Source organism: Chionomys nivalis, chromosome 15, assembly GCF_950005125.1.
Source record: "Chionomys nivalis chromosome 15, mChiNiv1.1, whole genome shotgun sequence".
Taxonomy (NCBI): Eukaryota; Metazoa; Chordata; class Mammalia; order Rodentia; family Cricetidae; genus Chionomys; species Chionomys nivalis.
In genome coordinates this window covers 21,462,294-21,487,452 of record NC_080100.1, presented here as the reverse complement: position 1 = coordinate 21,487,452, position 25,159 = coordinate 21,462,294, and the positions used below count along the sequence as shown (strand labels likewise).

The 25,159-nt window shown below is 42.8% G+C and overlaps 1 protein-coding gene across 1 annotated transcript in view; it reads left to right on the top strand.

Moving 5' to 3' along the window:
• The window catches only part of Adamts12 (ADAM metallopeptidase with thrombospondin type 1 motif 12), a 229,743-nt gene extending 209,699 nt beyond the window's left edge, over nt 1-20,044 (top strand). Inside the window, exons 21-24 of the mRNA XM_057789662.1 lie at nt 5,417-5,596; nt 9,045-9,188; nt 14,154-14,310; nt 19,476-20,044. Coding sequence (XP_057645645.1) covers nt 5,417-5,596; nt 9,045-9,188; nt 14,154-14,310; nt 19,476-19,654 — 660 coding nt within the window. The 3' untranslated portion in view covers nt 19,655-20,044. The remainder of the gene's footprint in view (nt 1-5,416; nt 5,597-9,044; nt 9,189-14,153; nt 14,311-19,475) is intronic.
• The last annotated feature ends 5,115 nt before the right edge of the window (nt 20,045-25,159 follow it).

The window sequence follows — 25,159 nt, the reverse complement described above, 5'->3', positions numbered from 1 at the left end:
AGAGGCCGATGGACAGGTGAATCCTGTCAGAGGAGTACTGCCTAGAGAAGCTGTTTGCCCAGTGCTAAGCCAAGTGCTCAACTTTCCATGAACTTCCATGAACTTTCGGTCACCAGCAGCTGCCAGCACTCACCAAGACCCTCAGGTGTCTGGTGCTGGAGCTTTCAAAAACCATTGTGTTACTAACTTAACAAAGAATTTATAATCTCCGTTGAGGTTTTGGAGGAAACTGAGATTTGGAGTCTTTCCTCTCCTAACCCACTTGGTTATGAAGCTCATTCTGCATAGTCTCAGTTCCGAGAAACTATCCATGCATTGCAGACGGGAAGAAACACCGCATAATAAATACATTCAGCAGCAGCGTAACACACACGGATTTCAGAATGAATTCTGGGGGACATGGAAATGATGAGAGAAATGCAATGTGTTCCAAAGATGCTCCCGAAGACCCCTCCGGTGGGGCTGACACCCAGTGCACCTGTGGTTTGCAATCCCACACACTTCCTGACAGTGTTGCTTCCTTTCTGCCAACCGCTGACTTGACAGTCACCCTGCTGTGTTTCTTGAATTAAGCATTGTCCTCTTTGGAATTAAATCAAACAGTTTACCATCTTCCCCCCCCCCGCCCCCGCCCTCTTGGGGCAATTTTCTTTTAGCAATAGTTGACTTCATCATCCTGAGTTTTGCTAAAAACGAGAGGCAACTGCAGCCTAACCTGGAAGCATCCGGCCTCATAGATTGTTAATGACTTGGTCTTATTCTGGTTCAGGTTCGCACATCTTTTGAGTTGCAGGGTTTCTATGGTATTTGCTACATTTTATAGAGCTGAATGCTTTACAAATGCATAAGATGGGCTATAGCCTTTGCCTTACTAAATACAAATAGACCCCTTTTTCCATCCAAACCACTTTCCTAGAAACTTATATTAAAATTTAATGCATAAAAGCCGACACGTAGAATTATATATCAGAGAGGTATTTTCATCCCCAGGAAGCAAAACTGAGTGGCAAGAAAGTGGATGATACACTGAAAATATATGCATTTATTTGACCCTGGATATATTAATAATTTATTCTGTTTTTAAAGCATGACGTCTTTTACACCAGTACGCATATTAAATTTAGAGATGACTAAGGAAAAAAATAGCTGGAAGCAACAGAATACAAATCTAGTCATCTCGTGCAATTAGGGCCACAGAAAGCTTCAGCCCAGGACTACTGATGTACAGACCACAAGACCCTCCACGGTGGCCTCTGACTATCTCTCTGCCCTCCCTTACCCTCGTCTCACACTCTGACCAGCCTGCTGCTGGCAGAGAGTCATGCTGCACGGCAGTGTGGGCCTCTGTGCCTGTCATGCTCTTCACTTCTGTGCCCCCACTCTACTTTGCCTTCAGCACCTACTTTGAAGATTTAGCCTAAGCTCCCCTCCTTTATTAAAGCCTTTCCTCCGTTTGTGGGGTGACGCTAACCACCCCTTCTTTGTAACATCATGAGGTCTTGGATACTTACGGAATATGATCTGTTCTTTATTGATGTAAATCTCTTCAGCACACCATTACAAAGCACTTGCATTACAGATGCAGAGCTTGGAACATGCTAACTGTTTAATAAAAGGAAAGAAAGGAAGTGGGGGACCAGAGGGATGATGAAAATTTTAGGAATGGTTTTATTAATTATTTGAGAAACTCATACATTTTATTCTGATCATATTCACCACCTGACTCCTCCCAGATACATGTTCCTCTTCTCTACCAACCCAGCTGTGTGTCTTCATGTTTGTAGAATCTATCAAGTTCAATGTATGTCATTCAATCACTACTTGATCTTAAAGGTCTTGTGAATGTGTTTAGCAAAGGAAAAAAAATAAAAAGGAAGACGTTCTTTTAAAGTCTATAGTCTGGCTTAGTATTTGGCCAGAAACTTTGGGTTCTCAAATTCAACTGTAGTGATCCATGCTTCTTTCTGACGCTTGGGAATGTTAGTACCATTTAACCACCAGCTTATCCTTATTTTGACATCCGTGGAAAAACAGTGTCTTAGAGAAGTTATTCATCCACACTCATGCAGCCACTTGGTGCCAGGGTCATAATGAAATGCTCTGTGGTGACCTCCTGACCCTGTACTCCCTAACTTCCTTATTATATGTCTCTGAAGATGATACAAATCCAATGTGAAGAAGATGGCACAAATCAAAACTGTAATGCTAAAGCTGCGAAATGGGTTCCTCTGGCAGGCCCTGCCAAGGTTGCCACTGAGATGACATGCCACACGCCAGGGGTCTGGGGCAAGGGATTTATTGGGAGTGGGACAAAAGAGCAAAAGGTCATGTTGGAGAGGGGACATAAGAGAGGCAGACAGACAGAACAGGCAAGAGAACAAGAGAAAGAATTATGACAGCTGAACACTTTTGAGAAGTGCATGTGTCGTTCAGGGAAGCACACAGGCTGTAGTGACAGTGGAGAGGCTTTATACCCGGAAGCAGGTTATGATGTAAGCTGCAGCTGCTCCGCACCCCCACCCCACTGCCTGGTTGGCTAGCGGGACGTAACAAAAACTACCCCCAAAAAGAAGAGGTGGACATTCCATTTTATTTCTATCAATGAGTCCAATAATAAAGATATTTTTATTCTCTTTAATTTTGTAAACTCATTACAAGAAATGCAAATAAATAAAAACATCACACACTAAAATTAGCCAGACCCAAAGTCTATACAGCTCAATGAACTTCTATAGTTAGGACAGGCATTTGAACAGAAGCTCTGGAGCCTTAGATTAAATTTCATGTTTTCTGTACCCAATGTGCTTTTTGCACTTATCCACCACCAAACCAAAAAATCCATGCAAAAAGAGAATAGTTTTGATGATATTCTTGTTGTTTGTTTGTTTGTTTTGTTGTTGGTTGCTTGATTGTAACTTGATTTGGTTTGGAAAACACTTCAGTTAATGCACCTGACATTGTAACTGGAAAACTATCAGGCTTACTTGATTTTGACAGAGCATTAGCCAGTTTTCCTGTTCGGTTGAGCCTGACTCCTGTCCTCAGTTGTCCCACAGGCTCCTTATTAGGAATGCAGCAATTGACCTTCTGCACACAAAAGCACAGTGGCTTGAGGAGTGAAGTGACGTCAATACACTGCCACTTCTGCCTTGCTGATAAAAAGTGATGCCCCTTAAAAACTAAACAGAGGCATAGAGTCCGTGAGGGTCTTCCTTGTGACTGCCTATAGCTTGTTAGTAAATTTCATTTCCCATTAACTGTGTGAATATGCTTTCTACAACAGAAGCATGCTATTTTGGAAACTGTATTTGGTAACAGTGATTTGTAGCAACAAATAGACCATAAGAAAATAAAATCCCGGCCGGGCGGTGGTGGCGCACGCCTTTAATCCCAGCACTCGGGAGGCCGAGGCAGGCGGATCTCTGTGAGTTCGAGACCAGCCTGGTCTACAAGAGCTAGTTCCAGGACAGGCTCCAAAACCACAGAGAAACCCTGTCTCGAAAAAAAAAAAAAGAAAGAAAATAAAATCCCATTTTATACTTGTTTCTTGTGAAATTTCCTTTTCTTAATAAAGCTAATTTTAGCCAGTCAGTGATGGCACACACCTTTAATCCCAGCACTTAGGCAGGCAGAAGCAGGCAGATCTCTGTGAGTTCAAAGCCTGCCTGGTCTACAGAGCAAGTTTCAGGACAGGCTCCAAAGCTACAGAGAAATCCTGTCTCGAAAAATCAAAAATAGATAAATAAATAAACAACAAACAAACTAATTAACTTTAAAGTAGCAACTACTTTTTTTTACTTTTATTTATTTATTTTGGATAAATAAAAAATATTTATGTATTTGCTTTTATATAAACAAACAAGCAGATATTTTTATTCATTTACTTTTATTTTTGCTTAATGTATGAAAAAAGATAAAGTTTTAAATGTGTGTTTTGTTGAAGGTTTCTGGCTAGTGTTGACCATACTTGATTTCTGGAGGCATGAGACCATCCATCTGCCCCTTTGTCATGAGGGTCCATGTCTTCCTGGGTTACAGGCTGTGGTGTTTAGTGGTGATGGCTTGAGAGAGTCTAGAATCACCTGGGAGAGAGCCTCTTAGGCATGCCTGTGAGGTTATCACAATTAACTGAGTCGGGAAGACCCTTCTGTTGTGGGTGGCACCATTCCCTAGGGTGGCTTCTAGACTGCAGAACAAGAGAAAGTTAACTGAGCACACCATTCCTCCCTGCTTCTCGAGCATGGGATGCGACCAGCTCCCTCGGAATCCTGCAACTGTGAATCCTGTTACGTGGCCTGGAATCTACAACTATAGCCAAAAGAAACTCTCTCTTGATTCAGTTGCTTTTCGCAGGACATTTTTATTATAGCAACAGAAAGCACACTACGATGCAGGCCAAGGTTTTCCCAGGTACCTTGGTGAATCTTCCTGGACAGTGGGGGAAGATTGAGCAGTATTTTTGGAATCTTCTACTGAAAGGGTTTGAGCGACAATTTTCTGCTCAGTCATAGTCCTCCACTGATAATTTCCGTGAAAGCCAGGAGAGCATGATGTTTCCTGATTAGAGAGGAGAATCAAAGGGTAATGTATAGCCATCCTCCAGGAATACATTCCTTTCTCAGCGGCACGTTTTCTCAGTCAAGATTGTCAATGAAATCTCAGTAAAGAATTGAGAGAATAACAACACACTATTGCTGGGCACAGAGACACATATCTGCCGTCCTAGCACTCAGGGGAGATAGGGTCCCTCCACCATGGCAGTGATGGTGAAGAACCCATGGGCAAAATAAATGAGAGCTTTTGCATTTTAAGTGCTGTGCTACAGAGAGAGAAGGAATGGAAATCAATAAAGGAGACGGTTTATTTAAGGAAAACCTCTTTTCTAAAAAGTAATGAGACGGCTCGGTGGGAAGGGAAGATCACCTCACAAGCCTGATGACCTGAGTTCTATCCCCAGAGCCCATCTGAGCTGGAGGGAGAGAATCAACTCCACAGTTGTGTCACAGGCTGTACCCTGTGCTGGCAGGGCAGGTTCTCCACTGCCACAAGTTCACAATTCTTCTAGAAGCCTGTGAGGTGGCAGTTACACATCCCAGTTTATAAATACGTCATCTTAGGCTCAACGACAAAGTCAACAGAGGCTCATAAACAGTGAGAAACGAAACTGGGATGCTCACCCACTATTGACAGATTCCAAACTCTCATGCATCTAAACATGGTTTTTTTTGACACCAGGATACCCTAAGCAGAAGATCTGCTTATGTTATTGCCTCTCTATGAATATGAAAGAAAACAGAGTCCGTGCAGACTAGTCATGACTTGTCCACTCCAGGAGCCTGGAACTTGCACCACAATGGGGTATGGAGCCCTAATGCCAAGGACTCAGGTTCTGTCTTTGCTTCTGTTCTCCATTCAGTGCTCCCGAAACTGCAGTGGAGGCTTCAAGATCCGTGAGATCCAGTGCATGGACAACCAGGACCACCACCGGAGCCTGAGGCCATTTCACTGCCAGTTCCTGGCGGGCCTTCCTCCTCCGCTGAGTATGAGCTGTAACCTGAAGCCTTGTGAAGAATGGCGCGTGGAGCCCTGGAGTCAGGTAATGCACCCAAAAGGGTGCCTTATACAGCGTATTATACAGAGTCCCAGAGTTTGAGTCTAATAGATCGTGAGTTGCCATACTAACACAAGTCTAGAAGTGGGAGAGGACCACACTGGAATCATGCCAGAGATTCAGTTCCGTTTAGTGACCCAACACAGTATGGGAGAAACAGCAGGTCAAACCCTCGCAGGAGCTGAAAGAAATCCACTGGGAAATGATAGGTATGGTTTCAGCTGTGACAGTGCAGAGTTTTGTAAGAACTCAGTCTCACAATGGATATATTGGATAATTGGGGACCCTGCTGGGTATAGGAACACAATAAAATGATTCAAAACAGACTACTTTGACGAGCTGTTTATAATAGCCTCGCACACGGGTCTGAGCCTTCTTCAGTCAACCTGAGAGTGACGGTGAGGTCCTTCCCTCACCACATAGTTTTAGATTCCTGTCTCAATTAAATACCCAGATGATTGTTTGCATCAAGAAAAGAGACTGTGTGTGCCTCTTTAATGAGAGGATTGTCTCTGCTGGATTCTGGTGTCTAGACTATGGGGGGAAAAGGTTATTTTTTCATTTCCCAGTAGATAAATAAATCAATAGCTAAGATAATACTTCTAAGTATACCCATGCACAGGACAAAGATGAGAAGCCAAGATTATAATGTCATGTGAGTGTGTCCATAGTGTATTTTATCTGTTACCTCACAGAGATGTGGGCAGTACCCTTTATTCATTCCATTTTATAGATAAAGAAATTTTAACTAAGCAAGGTTGAAAAATATACTTGAGGTTACACAACTAGAAAATAAATGATACACTATTTATTTAAATGTTAGGCAGACTCTAGCTAGTATCTGTGCCTACCTCTCCATAGAACTTGGCTCAGTGAGAGCTGAGTGAACCAGGGACAAAGACTGAATCTTTAACTTTCTTTAGGAATACCCGCTATGTACTGAGAAAGAGAACAGGGAGCTTCACAACCTGAAGACACAGACTTAGCCCAGAAAGTTGACTCCCCTGGGACTTCCTACTTCATGCTTGTCCACTAATTCAAATTGACTCCTAGGTCTCAGAACCACTGTGTGGTGTTTCCTGGGGCAGTTTAGGACAGTTGGACATGGTCCTCTATTTTCCTTCCTTCCCTTCGTTACTCAACTCTAGAGTACATGGAGCACCTGCGGCTGCCATGCATAGAGCTAGGCCTCCAAGTTCCTCCCATATGCTAAGTATAGCCTAAATCTTTCAAATGCTGGGGAAAAAAAAAATTACAGAGAAGTTGAGATTTCCAAGTCAAGAGAAATAGCATTTTCAGGCAATCAGAAATGAGTACTCGGAGGTCAGAAGTAGTAACACATGCCTTTAATGAGTGCTCAGGGGTCAGGAGTGGTGGCACATGCTTTTAATGAGTACTCAGAGGTCAAGAGTGGTGGCACATGTCTTTAATGAGTGCTCAGAGGTCAGGAGCAGTGGCGCATGCCTTTAAGTTCAGCACCTGGGAGGCAGAGGAAGGCAGATCTCTATGAATTGGAGGCCAGTCTGGTTTACATACTGAACTAATGGAGCCACTAGCCTGCCAAGGCTATATAGCGAGACCTTGACTCAACACTTCTACAATGATGATCTACCAGTCAGGTCTGGTCTATTATGTAAAAGATTATCTCTGTATTTCCTCAGTAGCTGGGGAGCCCCAATATCAACCTGTTCCCCAAAACCTCCTACCACCAACCTTTCTAAATGTGTTTATTCTGAGAAAAGCATGAAGTTGGAAGATTTCTCTTTGAAGATACGACAACTCACAGAGCAGTTTAGAGATTATACAACTTTAGATGCTTACACTCACCGGTCTTCATGTTGCTCTATTGAATGGCTTGCCGTCATGAGAATATTTGGGGCCCATTTGGGAAATGTCAGCCATCGCAGACTAATTAAAGGGCTGATGTGTAACGACATCTCTACATCCATGCTAGTCAATTGTTAGCATGCTTCAAAATCCTCCGGTCAGGATGATGCCCACGGGGTCCAATTAGGGCTCTTGGGTGGGACACTTTGAATCTATAATATAATCTCCTCTAGGAGAGATGCTGATACTGCTAATCTGAGAGCCACAGAGCTACGGTAATATTTATCTTCTTTTCCTTCTACGTGGTCAAGTGGCCCTGAATCCATCTGTATACATGCAGAGCCACAAGAATCCAAAGATTGAATTCTACTTTGCTCCTCACATAGGGTTACAAATGGATTGAATAAATCCGGGACAGGAATATAGGTTGATTCTCAAAGCTGGAATTTTCTGAAGACCACCTGTTAAGTCTTTGGGGGGGGGGGGCATATGTGGCTAATTGTATACAATTTTCCTGTTTTCTGTGATACCACCATACACATAGTGTCTCAAGAGATGTACTTGACATTGATAAGACAACCACCATTTGTTATTGTTGTAACTGTGTAATAGCCAGGCATCTTCAAGGTGGTTTTGCACTACTTTTCAAAGATTATTAGTGAATTAGTTTCCTCTTGGAAGTATCATGCAATCAAGACTATGTATCATGTAAAAACATTCTGATAAGCAACAACCTGACATTTTTAGACATGTGTCCCTCCAGAAATCCATCTTGTTCTCTTGAATTTATCTTCTGAGTATTACTATCCATGTATCACAGTCTTCACCAAGCCCATCAATTTTACTAACTAAAAGAAGCTTCTATTCTAAAACTTTATATAGTGGGAAAGGAAGACTGTCCCATTTTTCTGTCACCCTTGCAGGGTGGCAGAGATAATAATCATATATGTTTAAAAATTTCTGCAACTTGATATACCATGACTGACTGATATACATGAGAGGCCTGCCCTTCTCTAAAGAAAAAAGAGGAGCAGTGAATGGGGGTGGGGTTGAGGAGGGAGGGGGAGGGGAAGAAGGGGGGAGAGAGGAAAGGGGAAACTATGACTGAGCAGGGAAAATTAATTAATAAAAATAAATATAAAAATTTTGCATTTATGTGGATAGGTATTTTGTCTGCAGCCATATCTCTATACCATGGGTTGCAGAGGTCAGAAGAGGCATTATATTCCCTGGAACTTGAGACACAGACAGTTTGAGCCACTGTGTGGGTGCTGAGAATCGAACCTGATTCCTCTGGAAAGAATAGTCAGTGCTCTTAACTGCTCTACCGTCTCTCCAGTCCCATCATCACAAATTTGAAATTCTAAAATTTACACTTTTGTTACCAAAAGCTTGCGCCAGATAACATCCAGTCTGTTCTGTGCTGGGGAGATAGCCCTGCATCTGTTCCGAAAGACCAGTCCTTTAAGGGGCATGTGAGGAGGCTCCAGGTTCTAACGCCATTAGTAAGTTCTCTAGCATGCAGCCAAAATGACACCAAAAAGTTTGCTCTTATGGTTGACTTTTCCACCGCCTCAGTTCTCTGCCTCTCCGTGTTGTGTGCCAGTGCTCTAGGTCCTGTGGAGGTGGTGTTCAGGAGAGAGAAGTATCTTGCCCAGGAGACCTCTGTGACTGGACAAAAAGACCTGATTCCACTATGCCCTGCAACAGCCACCTTTGCTGCCAGTGGTCCACAGGGACCTGGGACCTGGTAAGAGTTGGTTATAGGTGCCTTGTTCTGCCTTGACTATACTATTATTGTTATCACTACAAAGAAACTTTATAGCACATTTTAAAAAATTTCTAAATTTACAGATCCCTTTACATAAAAATTTGCTGATAAGATTGGAGATTGAGCCAGGCAGTGGTGGTGCACGCCTTTAATCCCAGCACTTGGGAGGCAGAGGCAGGCGGCGGATCTCTGGGAGTTCGAGGCCAGCCTGGTTTACAAGAGCTAGTTCCAGGACAGGCTTGAAAGCTACAGAGAAACCCTGTCTCGAAAAAAAACAAACAAACAAAACAAAACAAACAACAAAAAAAAGATTGGAGATTGGAGAACTGAATGAAAAGGGGGCATGTTTAATATTTTATGGAGATTTTAAATGTTTTTAGTTCTGTATTAATTCTTTGAGATTTTTATACAATGTATCAGGATTATATTTGCTCTTGACACTTCCCCAGCTCCTCTTGGATTCAAACCTTCTTCCCTACTCTGCCATACTTCGTGCTCTCTGTACTTTCCTGGGAGAGACTGTCTCACAGCAGAATTCCTGGTCCTCTGGCTCTTACGATCTTACCACCCCCTCTCTACAATGTTCCCTGAGCCTTAGGCAGAGGGGTTATAATTGCATTAATTGGGGGCAGGCATGCTACTACCAGCTGAGCTCTGCATTTTGTTCAGTTGCAGCTTTCTGTAATGACCTCCTTCTACTGCTTCTTTGTTGAGGGATGAGAGCTACACTCGTGTGTAGTGAGTGAGTCATGATATTGCTTAGGAAAGTGGCAACAGTGAGTTATCACCTAGAGTCTAATGCCTTGTCAGCCAATGCTTGATTACATTTACAGTGCCAAGCATAAATCCCCTCCTATCAATCCGGTCTTAAGTCCAACTGCACAGCTGTTGGCTACCCTCAGAATATCAGAACCACTATTGTCCTTTCAGAATCTCTGCCATGCTGGTCATTGCTGTGGTCCATAGGCTTTACATCCTAATAGGACTACTGACCACTTTTTCTCTTGTCAGCTTGAAGAGCTCCTCTGATATGGGGGCTAGTCCTCAGCCAGGAGGCTTCCAGGTCAAGTCCAGACATATTCTTCCAAGTCCTCTGTCCAAAGTATGTGATGTCTTCAGCGATAGGATCTTACCTTCTTTTTCTGGAAGGCACCCAGAGCAACAGCAATAATGTATATTGTTTGAGAGGATCCCTTGCGCTCCCCTGACTTGTCTGGAACTGAGGTTTTTGTTAGACGGTGTAGTTTTGAAGGGATCACTGTTACCCCAAGTGGCAATTTCAATTATATTATATAGATATATATGTGTATTTATTTATTATGTAAACATAAAATACTATGATTCTCTATGTCACTTCCAAACATTTTTAGTGTTATTTATCCCCACCTCTTCCCTAACCTTCTGAGTTGTCCTCCCTCCCTGATCCCCAGGTAACTCTCTCCCTACCATTTTTCCCATTTTCCCCTTCATAGCAACTGTGCCTTATTTTTTATTTATGCATCTACATGAGTGTCTACATACAGGTGGGTGTACATGCCTGAGTGCAATGCCCTTGGAGGGTAGAGATATGGAATACCCCAGAGCTGGAGTTACAGGGGGTTGTAAGCACCTCATGTGAATGGTGGGTCCTGAACTTGAGTCTTTTGGAAGAGCAGAAAGTATCCATAACCTCTAAGTCACCTTTTGGCCACTCTACCTTAGATTCAACATTAATTTCCCTTTGGATTTATGGATATTCACCATACTTACTGGTCTGTAATGTGTTTCCGTGCGCTCCACATTCATTGCTCATCCCCTAAGTACCACTTCCAGGTCTGCTGAAAGTTGTTTCATAGCTGCTGTGAGCCCGTGTTCATTATCTGAAGTTTAGAAGAGACAAGAATGTCAAATACTTTTTAAAGAGACAAGATCAAATAACAAATGTTCCAGAGGCACAAGACCCAAGGAGAGGTTATTTTGGGTCCCAAGTCTTTGGGTTCACTCATTTTTTTTTAGACATAAATACAGTCTCTTATGTCTTGAAGCTTTAGGTTTAGTCTGACTTTGTAAGTTTGGACCTTTCTTCTGCCCCACAAAGCAGTTTGCCAGATGGCCAGCCTATTTGATAGAGAAGTAAACAAAATAATTAAACTGTAACTGAGAGCAAGATTTATTATCTTCCCAAGGTTTATTGGTTGCATAAATAACACTGTCTCATTAATGATGTGGAGGAACGAAAGTTCCCTATCCCAGCCTACCTGACTGAGTTCTATAGTAAATAGATTCATGATTAAAGTGAGAGAGCTCAGCCTACTGTGGATGGTGCCACTCCTGGGCAGGCAGTCCTTGGTTGTGTAAGAAAGCAAACTGAGCAAGCTTCAGAGAAATCCAGTAAGCATCATTCCTCCATGGCTTCTGCTTCGGTTTCTGCCTCCAGGTTTCTGCCCTGGCTTCCCTGGATGATGGATTTGGTCAGTGTTTATCATGGGAATAGGAAACCAAATGACTACACTTGGTCTCTATGAAACAATCTGATCATATAAATGAAGAAAAAGAAAGGAGGATTAAATTATCCAGGATGATAAACAGCCAGAAATCCCAATTCCCCAAAGCCCTAGTCCAGGACTCTTCCAGAATCTGGCTTAATTATTTTTCATCTTTCTTCCTTCTGACCTTTGTTACAGACTTTTATTGATCCTGCATGTTTTATCTGAGTAGTTATTTCATTCTTTCTTGCCAATACCTGTGGGAGATTTGAGGTGAACTGACTGACTAAAATTAACTTTAGATTTAGTCACAGAAAACTCTATCTAATTCAACCATGAGATCCCATGCTGATCGCTATTATGTTTCATGCTTTATATACAGTAAAATAAAATAGAGGTGTAGACATTAAGAAAAGTCCCATTTGTCATCTGTCACCTATCTAAGAGGTCTCAGCGAGAAATGAGATTTTGTGAGCCGCCTTCAGAGCTGATTGGTGGTGTCTCAGTCGGGAAATTGCCTTATCTAGTATTCTGGGCCTCCAATAATATCTCAAGTGGCAAATAGACTCTTCTCAGTGTAATAACTTTTCTCTTCAGCCACCTTTTGAGCCACGTAGACAGTGAATATTCATTGAAAATCATACTGATTGCTGTAAAACGTGGAGAATGGGGAACTTGATTCTGTTCTGGGAAGTTTTGCTCGTATAAAAAAGATAAGTCTAAAAAATAACAAATCGTAGTATAAAATAAAAAACCATGTGTATGCGCATCAGAGAAGCCAAAATATGGAACTGGCACAGATGTCCCTTGATGAATGAATGTAAAAGTAATGTGGGACAGACAGAAATGGGGCATTATGTCACCTTAGAAGGGAAATCCACACACTGTGGCATAGATGAACTAGAAGTAATTATGCTAATTGAAATAAGTTGGTCACAAACAGGCAACTGTCTTATTCTACTCAGTGAGATTCCTACAGTGATCAAAGGAGATTAAAAAGATAGAAAAGGTGTTCTCCAGGAGCTGGGGTAGAGATGAAAGATGATAAGATGTTTTAAAATGCAGTTTCAGTTTGATAAGATGAAAAAGTTCAGTAGATGCTTGGTGTACACCGAGAATGTTCTCAAGGCTGCTGCACTGTGTACTGAACAAGACTTAAAGTGGAGGGGGTGCAGTGGCGTGCACCTGGAACACCAGCACTTGGAAGCCGGATGACCATGAATTGAAGGCCAGCTGAGCTATGCAAGACGGTATCTCAAAAACAAAACAGAAAAGGGTGTGTGTGTGTGCGTGCGTGTGCAAGCTTAAAATAGAAAATTTTATGGGTCCTCTATATATTTTACCACAAATAAAATAAGAAAATAGTCACAATTTATTACATTCTTAGGAATTGCCTCAAAAAAGTTGCTTCCATAAGCCAGAGACTCAGCCACTGCTGCGGGAGCCCAATCCTGCCATTGCAGCGGTTTCTATATCAGTGGGGCTGGAGAGCAATCATGGCCCAGCAAGACTGAGATTCAAAGACCTGTAGACCCATGTCTGCCCTATATGCGCTACAGTCTTTATTCAGCGCAGTGTCCGTTGCCCATTGTTTCTCTCCGGCTCCCCCTTTTCACACACAACTCTCATCTTCCTAACAGCGGCACCCCTTCTTCCCGTGCTTGACCTCTAGCCCCAAATCAGTACTCGACCCGAGAAACTGGAAAACACCATGACCTAAACAGTGAGATTCCCTTCTATTTTCTTCCAGTTCAGCCTTTCTCCTTAGGTTTCCCATCACGTATTGATAATATCGAGATGAATGAATGTTTGTCATATATCAATGTCAAAATGACCGTTGGTGTTGAGAGTTTTAGTCAGAGTCAAGACTGTACCCTGAAAACCATCTTTCATTTTCATTCCTCCTCAAAGGTGTGCTCCATCCCACTCACAGGTTCTGACTTCTGGTTTCTTATCCTCCTGCTTCTTGGCAGGAAGTGTAGCCACCAACCACACTCACTTTTGCACCACTCACGCTAAAATTGAATTTCTTTCCATGTCTGTTGCAAATTGCCAACAAAGTGACCAACTGACCCACAGTGATCCAAGTACTTTCCCCTGGGTGAGTCAAATATGGTAGAGTTGGCATGGTCCCATGGTACTAGCATGGGTAACTGGACCCAATATTGTAGCTGTGTGATAGGACTGGCAGGGCATTCTCAAATGTGGGAAAAAGAAACTCATTCTACAGAGAACCCACTAGCACATTGAGTTAAAGTCATGTCAACCGCCTCTAGGACGGGGCTCTTCCCAAACTCACATCGTGGATTGATTTGGATTTCAACTATGGTGGCGCAGTGTTTATTACAACTTGATCTCACAGTGGGCCTATCTCCAAAGAGCTGAACTTAGACATTCTCTCAGTTGACTGTGATGGGGTTAGAGATGCTCCCTTGGTAGTGTTTGGGAGGAACTGTGACTCTTTCTGTGTCTCTTTCAGTGTACCGCTTCCTGTGGCGGTGGCTCTCAGAAGAGGACCGTTCGCTGTATCCCCTCAGAAAACAGTACAACTGAAGATCACCAGTGCCACTGTGACCATGAACTCAGACCCCCAGAATTCCAAAAATGTAACCAGCAAGCCTGCAGAACGAGCGCTGGTAAGTGACTGGTTGCTCAGGTGGGGCAGGGCCGCGGTGGTGGAGACCTCTTTGCATGAGTAAGTCATCCTTCGTGATTCAGCTTGTGGAAAGTTTTCTGACTCCTTTGCTGAAGAGGCAAGGCAGGAACTCAGGCAGGTATACCCTCATACACATTATGAGAGCAGGGGATGTGATTTAATAACTTCTGAGTGATTCCTTGAGGAATTACCACATCTGATTTCCTGTCTCAGAGCATATTTACACTGATGTCTTATCACACAGATAAGAATTACTTTGTTTTTTCAAAGACTGAGAGGTTTTCTAGCCTTTCTCAAGAACCCATCCAGGTACAGAATGATCTATAAATCTAAGTATACTGTCTTAGGTCAGGTTGCCCAGAAACAGCTCAGCTCTGAAGTGAAGCGTTGCATATATGTTCATGCAAGGGATTCATAAAAGTCATGCTCTCAGGGAAGACAATTAGGGAGCGAGAGAAGCATGACGTAAAATGAAACAGGCACAGCTAGGATGGTCCAGGTACAGAGTGCAGCTTGGCCTACAAGAGACCTCCAGTATTATGAGGTATATATCCCTAAATGCCATCTTCTCCTGAGCCCAGGAAGAATGCTCACATTCCTGGACTTTCTACTCACTGACCAAAGGCTACCTCAGAAGAATAGATTTTGCTAGCATTTAAAACTTATACTAGAGACAAAGGAGTTCTTCTGGCAGTCTGTGAGCATTCTTTCTTAGAGTCCGAGTGTCTTGGAATTAAAGGAGAGAAGCTTGGAATTGTGTAGGGGAGGAGGGAGAGACGGAGGAGTCATGAACAATCAGCACTTTGGCTACGTTCAATTCACTTTCAAAAGCATCCGGTTTAGGGTGGGGCTGGGTCAGAGGCAGAGCACTTACCCACCGTGTTCATGGTGCTGGGTCCAATCTCCAGCATCCCCTACCACATAGCTGAAAACGTAACATCTGACAGAACCGCTTTAATCATTTTAGGTGTACCGCAGAGTGGCCTGGGGAGGTTACCCGTGGTATGTTTGTGACACACGCTGAGTTGATAGCAGAACCTGGGTGTCTTTTTCATATATGGCATGCCACATGTCTTCAGAAGAGAGACCCCAGCTTTGAAAATGGGCAGCAGTCATTTCCCATTCCAGAGCAGTAACTTTCCATCTACGTAACTTTAGAAAGTTTTTTTTAAACTCTGAGTTGTGTGTTCTTTTAGGGTATAAGGAGGAAAATAACCCAAACCTTACAGACTTCTTGTAAAGACTTTAAACATGTATTCAATATACTTAAAAAGACAAATCCTGAGCGTATAGAGACAGCTCAGAGCACTTGCTGCTCTTACAGAGGACCCAGATTTGGTTTCTAGCACCCACATCAGAGGCTCACAGCTACCGGTAACTAGTTTCAGGTGGCTCAATGTCCTTCTCCAGGCTCCTACATGTACATGATACACATAAACGCAGGCAGGTAACATGCATATACATCAAAATAATAAATATGGTTTGAAAAAATGCCTAATCTGGTTTGGCAACATATACCAGTAATCCAGCACTCAAGTAGGGAGACTGGGCGCTAAAGGCCAGAATAAGCTAAATAATGAGACCTTGTCTCAGAAGACAAGTACTTCATCCTGAAACAGCTGTTACTTCCTTCAGACAAGTTATTTTATGCCAGTAGACTGAAATTTCTTTATCTATAAATGAGTAGATTCAAACACAAGCTTTTATGTCCATTTTTGTGATATCTTTTCTCCATTGGCTATAGAATCTCTAAATTAACGAGCTGGAGAAGGACAGAGAGCTAGCTCAGGGGACAAAAGCACTTGCTGTGTAGACATGAGAGTTTGGGTCTAACCTCATCTGGGAGAGCCTGGAGACATTTCAAGTTCTGGAACACTCAGGAGAAAGGCTGGGTGAAGCTAAGTCAAGGACACAAACACAAGGAAAGGGAATGACAGAGTTGAGAAGCAGCCCCAAGCTCCACTAGTAATGAACACACGGAACCCACTGGTACGAGTTGTGCTTTTTCCTCTCTGAGGCAGAAAGGAGCTGCTGAAGTGCCCAAAGGAGGGCAGAAAAGGAAAGAATTTGCTTCTGGCACGACCAATGGTGTCATCCTCGTTCAGCTCCAGTTTAGGAAGTCATGTTGGTGAGACTTTCTGTGTGTAGCTTCTGACATTACTATATGACACAATCTCACAGCAAACTCCCTGGTCTTGCTTTTACAGTGTTGCTGTCCCCTCTTCCGCAATGTTCCCTGGGCCTTAGGTGTTTGCCAGCATTGATGGAAAAGCCCTAGAAGCCTTAACCATGTACAAAGAACACAGGCAACTGAGAAATGCTGGGAGTGGGAGGAAGTGTCTTATCCAGGGAAGAACACACATACTGGCTATCCAAAATCAAGTGGTCAGAATAAAAACATACATTGCAAGTAACATTATACATAGTAAGCAAGTTATATTTAGGAATCTATCTGTATTTATATATACATGTGTGCATGTAATAACAATTAATGCAAAAAGGAACCATGAGTTTGAAAGAGAGAACGGAGGGGTATATAGGAGGGTATAGAGGAAAGAAAGGGAAGGGAGAAAAGCTGTGACTATAAAGTCAAATATTTTTAAGTTAATGGTAATAAGGGAGGGAGGGAGAAAGGGAGGGAGGGAGGGAGGGAGGAAGGAAGGGAGGGAAGGAGATTCCAGTTAGGAGACTGCAGTTTACTCCATGTAAAGGGTACATGGGGAATGAACAAGAGAAATGCAGAGAGAAAGAAATGAGAGATAACTGCTATTTGCAAGAGCTGGAGTTTGTGGCACGAGGAAGGAGAGAAAAAGCCAGTGCCTGCATTTCTTAACTGGGTGATAGAGATGGCGAAGTTGCTGTGTCAGGCCGAGATTGGGAATGGCTGAAAGTCATGAGTTTGGGGTAGGATATGTTTGTTACAGGCATTGTGAATCCCTTAAGTGATCATGGCCTGTGCCTTGTTTGCTGTGTAGGTGAGGAGGCCAAGAGAAATCTGGCTTGGAAATCCTGATCCCGAAATCCTGGGGGATAAATACTGTAAATAAGATTTATCACCCATTGTTTCTTTGTGATCATTGCACCTGAAGGTGGCTTCCATTGTCATCCCTGGAAATACAAAAAGAAACCAGTTAGGGCTCGTATCCAGAGCTGCCAAGCTCTTACTGCTCAAAGTGTGGTGCCTGGACAAGCTGATTGGTGTCTGCCAGAAGTTTGCTACAAAGAGTGGATCTCAGACCATAATCACCACAGCCCTACTGAGTCAGACCATGTGCTGAAACACTTCATGGATGATCCAGTGCCAGTTAGAATCCGAAGAGCATTATGCCATAGATTAAAGAGCCAATTTGAAGATCTTTTTATTTCATCCTATCACTTTCTTATTAAACCATTTTTAAAATGCTGACATTATTGAACCCCTCCTATGATGTGGCTTTTATAAAATGGAAGGCACCATCTGGTCTACTTCAATCATGCCTGTTATAATGGGTCATCTTTAGCTATATGTAGATTACCTTTAACTGTCCTATTGCTGGACAATAAAATAGTAATCAAAACTGAATTAAATGTAAACATACTCTTCATCTTGAACTCTCACGCTGACTAGATTGTGACTCACAGTTAGCTGGCAGCTGGTGTAAATAACAACGAATTGCACTCACCAGCAATGGTAAGCACAGCACAAGTTAATCACTCGCTTCACGCTTACTCATAGAGAGGCAACGGGGAAGAACGGTTGCAAGACATTCTTTGACTTAAGGGGCCAACCATTTTTCTTGACCCCATATATACCAAGAAACTTTGAAAGCAAATTATTCAATACCAAGATTCTTGCCAGATAGGTATCACAATGAACACCCTATATCTGTCATGTAAGATCTAGTATGAGTTCACACAAAATTCATTGCTTTCTTATAGACCATTTTACTTCTTAATACAAACACTCTACAATGTCTGATACTTGCTAGTTTTTTAAATATCTACTAGGACGAGTTGCTATGATCCTTTCTTGGTAGATATGGAACATATTACATTAATAGAAGTTGTGCTTTTCAACTACAAAGGCTAGCCTTTGGATGTTTTAAAACATTTTTACTATTTCTTTGAGGATTTCATAAATGTATTTTGAATATTTTACCCCCTCTCCCCCAACTCTTCTTCCCTAATCAACTTCTCCACACTCCCATCCCTTCCCACTCCAAATTTGAGTCTTCTTATTTCTTCACTGTTGAGTTCAATTTGTTTTACCCAACTATCAGTGCCAGTGCAGCAAAAGCTAAACCTTAGAGTCCCTGGAAGAGGAAAAAAGAGGAAGAAAGGGGAGGGGAGGGAAGAGGGGAAGAGGAAAGAAGAGAGGAGAGGAGAAGAGAAGAGAGGAGAAGAGAAGAGAAGAGAAGAGAAGAGAAGAGAAGAGAAGAGAAGAGAAGAGAAGAGATGTGCACAGATTCTCTGGTTCCTTTTATTGAGAAAGAGACCAATTTTGCTTTCTAGTTTGTGTATTTAAAGGACAGAGTGGGAATGGTCAGGCCTTATCTAGAACTTTTGAGGTCACAAGGGATCAGAGCTACCCTGAAAACGTACTTCCCCCAAAAGCTGCACCTACAGGCATGTTTCTTCTAGCTATAAGGTTGCCCACAAATTGCCCTTGAATTAAATTTTATTCTTGATGAACCCTTCAGAGGCCAGTTGTTTATCTAGTCTTGGATGTGGGAACCTGCCCCATGGTGTGGACAAACCAACAGGGGTCACATCATTAATGAAAATTGACTCTTTCCTAGCAGCTATTAGGGTTAATCACCCTCAGCTGGTGGTGGGATTTCATGCCCATTTCCTTTTTCTAGTGTGGGTTTTTTGCTCTGGCTGGAGCTTGCTCAGATCTTGTGATGCTGTTACAATGCTGTGAGTTCAAATGTGCCATGGCCCTGCTGCGTCTAGAAAGCACTGTTTCCTTCATGTTTTGCACCCCCTCTGGCTACTACAACCTTCCTTCTCTTCCTCAGACATCCCTGAGCCTTGTGGGGAGGGCTGTGAGGTGTAGGACCTGTTTAGGGCTGAGCACTTCGCAGCCTCTCATTCCCTGTGCGATGACCAGGGGAGGGTCTCTGTGCTAGCTGATTTGTCTCTTATTGTTTTCATCTCCTACAGATTTAACGTGCACGAAGGACAGGCTTTCCACCAGCTTCTGCCAGACGCTGAAATCCATGGGGAAATGCTCTGTGCCCTCAGTGAGAGCCCAGTGCTGCCTCTCATGTCCGCAGACACAGAGCGTCCATACCCAGAGGCAGAGAAAACAGCAGTTGCTCCAAACTCATGGCCCCCTCTAGAACGATGCTACCATCATCAACCTCCCCAGCCCGCTGCCCAAGAACATGGTCCAGAAGGTCACTTCATTAATACTTCACTTTACACATTCTAGGTTCAACTTTGGGTCACAACAAAATGTGGTGTGCTTGTCTAGCCACAAAATGTTCTTCACAGAAAGCTTGGTGCTAGCTGCTCCCTGATAGGAAGACAAGGTATTTGAGAGAATTCTGCAGCAACTGAGATGAGTTCCTGGGAAAGTACCAGATTAGGCAAGTCTGTGAAAAAGATGTCTTCTCCCCTTTAAAGATAAAAGTAGAGAACAGGTTTTTCCCAAACTACCTCAAGAGTATCAAGAAGCAGAGCCACACTTACCCAGGGAAGAGATAATCCTTTTAATTTGTCTTCATGTATATATCCTCCTTGGGTAGCGGCCAGGGCAATTTTTTGGAACAGTCACTCAGTAGTTACTAAGGACAGGAAGAAGTGCCAGCTGGCCCTCAGTCTCCCCTCCATCCCAGCAGGACTTCACAACTGGAAGCCTCAAATCTTGGGAGAGACCGTGGAGATTTGAGACTGAGAAAGATGCACAGATGTCCATGCAGCCCAAAGCGATCAGAGCAGTGCTCCAGAAGTCACCTCTGACTTCAGCCCAGTTTCTATTGAAAGTCCTAAAACTGCAAATGAACGCAAATCAACTTCTTGCTAGCATAAGAGAGAAAATGCAACCTTTTTTTTTTTTCTCTGAATTTTCCTGGCTTCCACAGAACAGATGACTGCCCTTCTCTCTCCTGTCCTGCTTCATTCTGTCTGGGTCATGACCTCAGGTCCTACCATCCTCCCAGTGCAAACGGATCATGCACCCAAACTCCTATAACTAGAGTGATGGCTGTCAATCAACCAATCTCTCCAGAGAGGAAAAGTGAGGTTACAGGTTAAATCACTTCAAAGATTCAGATAAATTTTATTAAGTGTAGGAATTTAGTAGAAATTTGTAGTTTAGGTAGAAGAATCTAAAAAGTAGGAGAGATGATCTATTTAGTGTACCCATTAGCAACTTTTAAAACTCTCTTGCCTCTAGAGAAAGAGAGCTGGGGTAGAATTCATATTTAGCATGTGCAAGTATGTAGGTTTGATCTCTAGCAACACACATGCATGCTTATACGCATACACACAGAAACAAAGGCTAAGCTACCTTGTGGTGGCCAGGCAAGTCAAGAGGGTCCAGAACACTGACATAGAAGTTAAAATGCTTATTCCAGACACTGCCTCCTACTGAAGGCAGGGTAGGCCGTGATTAGAAACTCAGAGTGAATTTCCAGGTGAGCCAATGGACCGAAGCCAGACAGATGGGTGTGTACAGACAGATAAGCCCCAGAGAAAGAGCTCAGAATCAGCCCTTGACAGGGTTTGAAGCAATGTATGCCTTCGTGTGATGGATCACATAGTGGTAGGCTTACGCACCAATATGATTCATCTTCATTCTGGAGTAGTCGCCCACATCTCCCTGGAGCCAGCTGCTCACTCAGCAGAGTGGTGCTATTGAATCTGGTGCTACTACCTAGACAGTAGCGGAGCTAACAGAGACATTAGCTAGTAGTCATATGAATGGCTAAGTGTATACGAACTTCCAGATAGACATCTTCTGTTTTGTGTGAGATGGTGCTGCAGGCTAAAGCCAGTTTTACTTGCTCTGAGACCATGAACACAACATTATATATTATGTGTTTTTAAACTCTTTTTTTTTTTTTTGGCTTTTTGAGAAAGGGTTTCTCTGAGTAGCCCTAGCCGTCCTAGAACTCACTCTGTAGACAGGCTGACCTCCAACCCACAAAGCTCTGCCTGTCGCTGCCTCCCGAATACCAGGATTAAAGGCATGCACTGCTACCACCCAGCACTTTCAAACTCCTTTCCAAGTCACTGGTATGTATTATTGTAGTCAGTTCCTGTGGAAAACAAAACACTGGGCTTTGGATAAGGTTCAAAGGAATACCAGAAATAGGAGAAAGTACATATTTGCCAGGGAATTTATGTGTAGGTAAGCATACTTTCTTATACTTTGTCTGTAAATATAAACATTGCTGGTCAATGACACACTCTGGTGAAATGGAAATTTCAGAGACATACTTGCATTATTTTATCAGTGGCATGAATGGAGAAGCAGAGGAGAACCTGACTTTTTCTAATGAGAAAATTTGCAAAGACTAGTAGTCCAGGCTTTCGGATGGGTTAATTTAGTAAACCGTGTGGATTTAACTTAACCTGGTACTGTTCTAGCACAGGGTAAAATCCAATCCGTCAGAGTCCTGGGTGTGACCAGGCTTGCAGAACTCAGGAACAAACCTGGATTCCTACTGACCTCAGCAAGTTAAACTAGGCCAGATTGCCCAATACAGAAAATAAGCCATGTCATTTGGTGCCCATGTGGTGGAGAACATCACAAGCCCGTGGAGAGGGTCTGGCCAGGTGCTCTGTTCTAGATCTTTCTCCAGGTTCTCAAATACAATCCTGGCTGTCCCTTTCTTCTAGCATAGTGGGACTTTATAGCATGTGTCATTTGTGCTTGCTGTTCAGTTGTCACCTGCTCAACCACGGGCTATCGGTGTTTCTGTAGAACCTTGGTGCTTGAGATGCTAGAAGAACCTTGGATGTTAGCATGACTCTGACAACAAGAACTGGTAGTGTCTTCACAGGGTCAAATATGAAGCCTTGGTTTATTTCATCCATGTCCTTCTTCAGTAACCTCTTGAAGGTGTGAGCAAGAAGTTGAACAAAAGACACTGGATCCACACTTACCATGAGCCAGAGAGATCCACCTCAGGACCTTGTGCTTAAATACATCACGTCGGGTTTACATTGCTTTTCAGAGTGGTAGACTTAGTTCTTCTCCAAAAAGTTATAGGCTATTTAATTCTTGAACATCAAAGCAGTATTGTGTCATAAGAGAACAATATTTCCTGGAAACTTCATTGTGAATACTTTGTTCAAGTCATGAATCATGTCCTGTAACAAAGGATTGCTTTCTTGTGTAGGAATAACTGTTCAGTCATATGTTTTCTAAAACAAGAGCACATACACACCTCCTCCTGTTCTCCGGAGACAACTATATCTCCACTGGCATTCCAATGCAATGCTTTCAGGGAGTCTGTTTTGAACAACCTCCAAGAATCTGAAACACAATTTGAGGCTTATAGTATTTTAGACCCTAACTTTCCATCTAGCTAGCTGAAGTTCTCTGAAAGCTATGTGTTGCAAGCCTAGAGAGTACAAGTCTTGGCTTTCTCCTTTCTCACTTCAAGATGAAGCTCTGGGACAGGCTATCTGGTGCTCAGTCCACAGTGATCTGCTTTCCCAGGGAAAGGCCACATGTCATGAGCTTCCTGGTGCTATAACCTATCCAATATATTTGATATACTCGTGTTGCTAAATAAAATATGTTTTTAATTCAAGTATTTTTTATTTTAAATTGTGTCAGTAAAAGTAATGTGGTAGGGAAATATCTTTCTACCTATCATTGCCCTCCCAAACGGTGGTATGACATACATGACTAATTCATTGTCTTCTCTGTTCCTATGCTTCCCCTCTCCTTATGTACCGGATGAGTACCTCGGTATTAAAATCAGATTGTAATTATAGCTTGTCTTTGTGTGGCATCAATAAATAATGGTCAAACTCATTGAGGTTCCCTTGTGATTCATTGACTCCTATTGTGAGGCTCTCACCACCCACTGTGGTGTTACCATGGAGTTTAGCAATGGAAGAAATTGCTGTAAATTTTTTCCTCCTACGTTCGCCCTAGACTCCCTGCTTCCCCACCCCTAGACAAGTACATTACCCAATGAATCATACCCTAGGTGAGTCGAACTTAACTCATGAATGTGCAGTGTCTTAGTGAGGGGTTCTCTTGCTGTGAAGAGACACCATGATCTGGCAACTCTTATAAAAGAAAGCATTTAATTGGGGATGGGTTACAGTCCAGAGGTTTAGTCCATTATCATCATGGTGGGAAGCTCGGGGACATGCAGGCAGAAATGGTCTTGGGGAGGTCGCTGAGAGATCTACATCTGGAGCAACAGGCAGGAGAGAGAGAGAGAGAGAGAGAGAGAGAGAGAGAGAGAGACAGACAGACAGACAGACAGACAGAGACAGAGAGAGACTTGGCCTAGCATGAGCATTTGGAACCTCATAGCCCATCCTTGGTGACACACTCCTCCAACAAAGTCACACCTACTCCAAAAAGCTCATAGCACCTAATAATGCCACTCTCTATGGGGCTATGGGAGCTATTTTCATTCATACAACCACATACAACAACTAAAAAAAATAGGATCATCTGAAGTGATGCCTAAAATACCTCACAATCCTGAATCTGGCGGAGTCAGACCCTCAGCTTACATCACGACTTCCTCTCTTGATATCTTAAGTGACAGAATGCTTAAAAGAAAGAATGTCACATTTAGCAGAGTGTGCACAAAGAAGCCAATCCTTTCTCAAAGACAATGCAGAGCCAAGTTCAGGCAGCAAAAAAGTTGCTATGGAGAAGGAGCCCACTAATCATATAAGCATTGATTGTTTTCAAAAGCATTGAAAAGGAGCCAGCTGGACTGGGTAGGTGACCCCTAGAAGTTTTGAGGATGCACTTGGTAGGAAATATGAGTTTAGTCAATGCCAAATCACAGGGACACCTCCCTGTTTGTACCTTTAAAACTATTCTATGACCACCAGAGAACTCTTTCTTACCCTTCAAAATTCTGGTCGAATGTCTCTGACCTAAGGAAGCCTACCCTGGTCCTGTTAGGAAGAGTAAGGCCTGCTTCCACTCTGGCTGTGTCCTGCACATTTTACACATTTTGCACTCTTAAAAATCTCAGGAGAGATTTTGTTCCCCAGGAGACACATGTCAACGTCTGGAATGTCCTGGGTTTTGACAAGTGGGAGTAGAGGAATACTGGTCACTGCCATCTAATCAGTGGGGGCCAGCGCTGCTGCTGGGAACTCCACACTATGGCTACCTCCCTTTTTGTTTGGTTCAAAATATCATTTGTTTTGAGGTTGGAAAAGACCTGTGCTGAAGCAATTATCACCTTGGGATGGTAACAGGGCATGGAGTTAAATAAAAATGAGCTTACTCTAAGGTTTAAAATCCCGGGAAAGGATTGCTAAAATAGATCAAAAGACCTCAAAAGAAACTGCATATGGATTTAAAGTACATTGGGCTGATGGAAAGCATATGGGAAGTGCAAATTAGAATCGGGTTTATATGCAAAAAAAAGGACATAAAGTTGAGAAGGTCCAGAAGCATGAAGTGGAGTTAAGGGGGAGGAGTTGGGCATAACTATAACCAAAATACATTGGGTGTATGTTTTGTTTTAAATTCTCAAAAAAAATAGTAAAAACACTATTTTTTCAAAAGAAACTGGCATTGGAAGGGAACCGTGATCATAAGCTAACCCCGGACCCCATGGGCTAGCCTAGGAACTGCGGTATCTCAATTTTAAACTCAGAGCAATAAGCTAAAAGCAAAATCG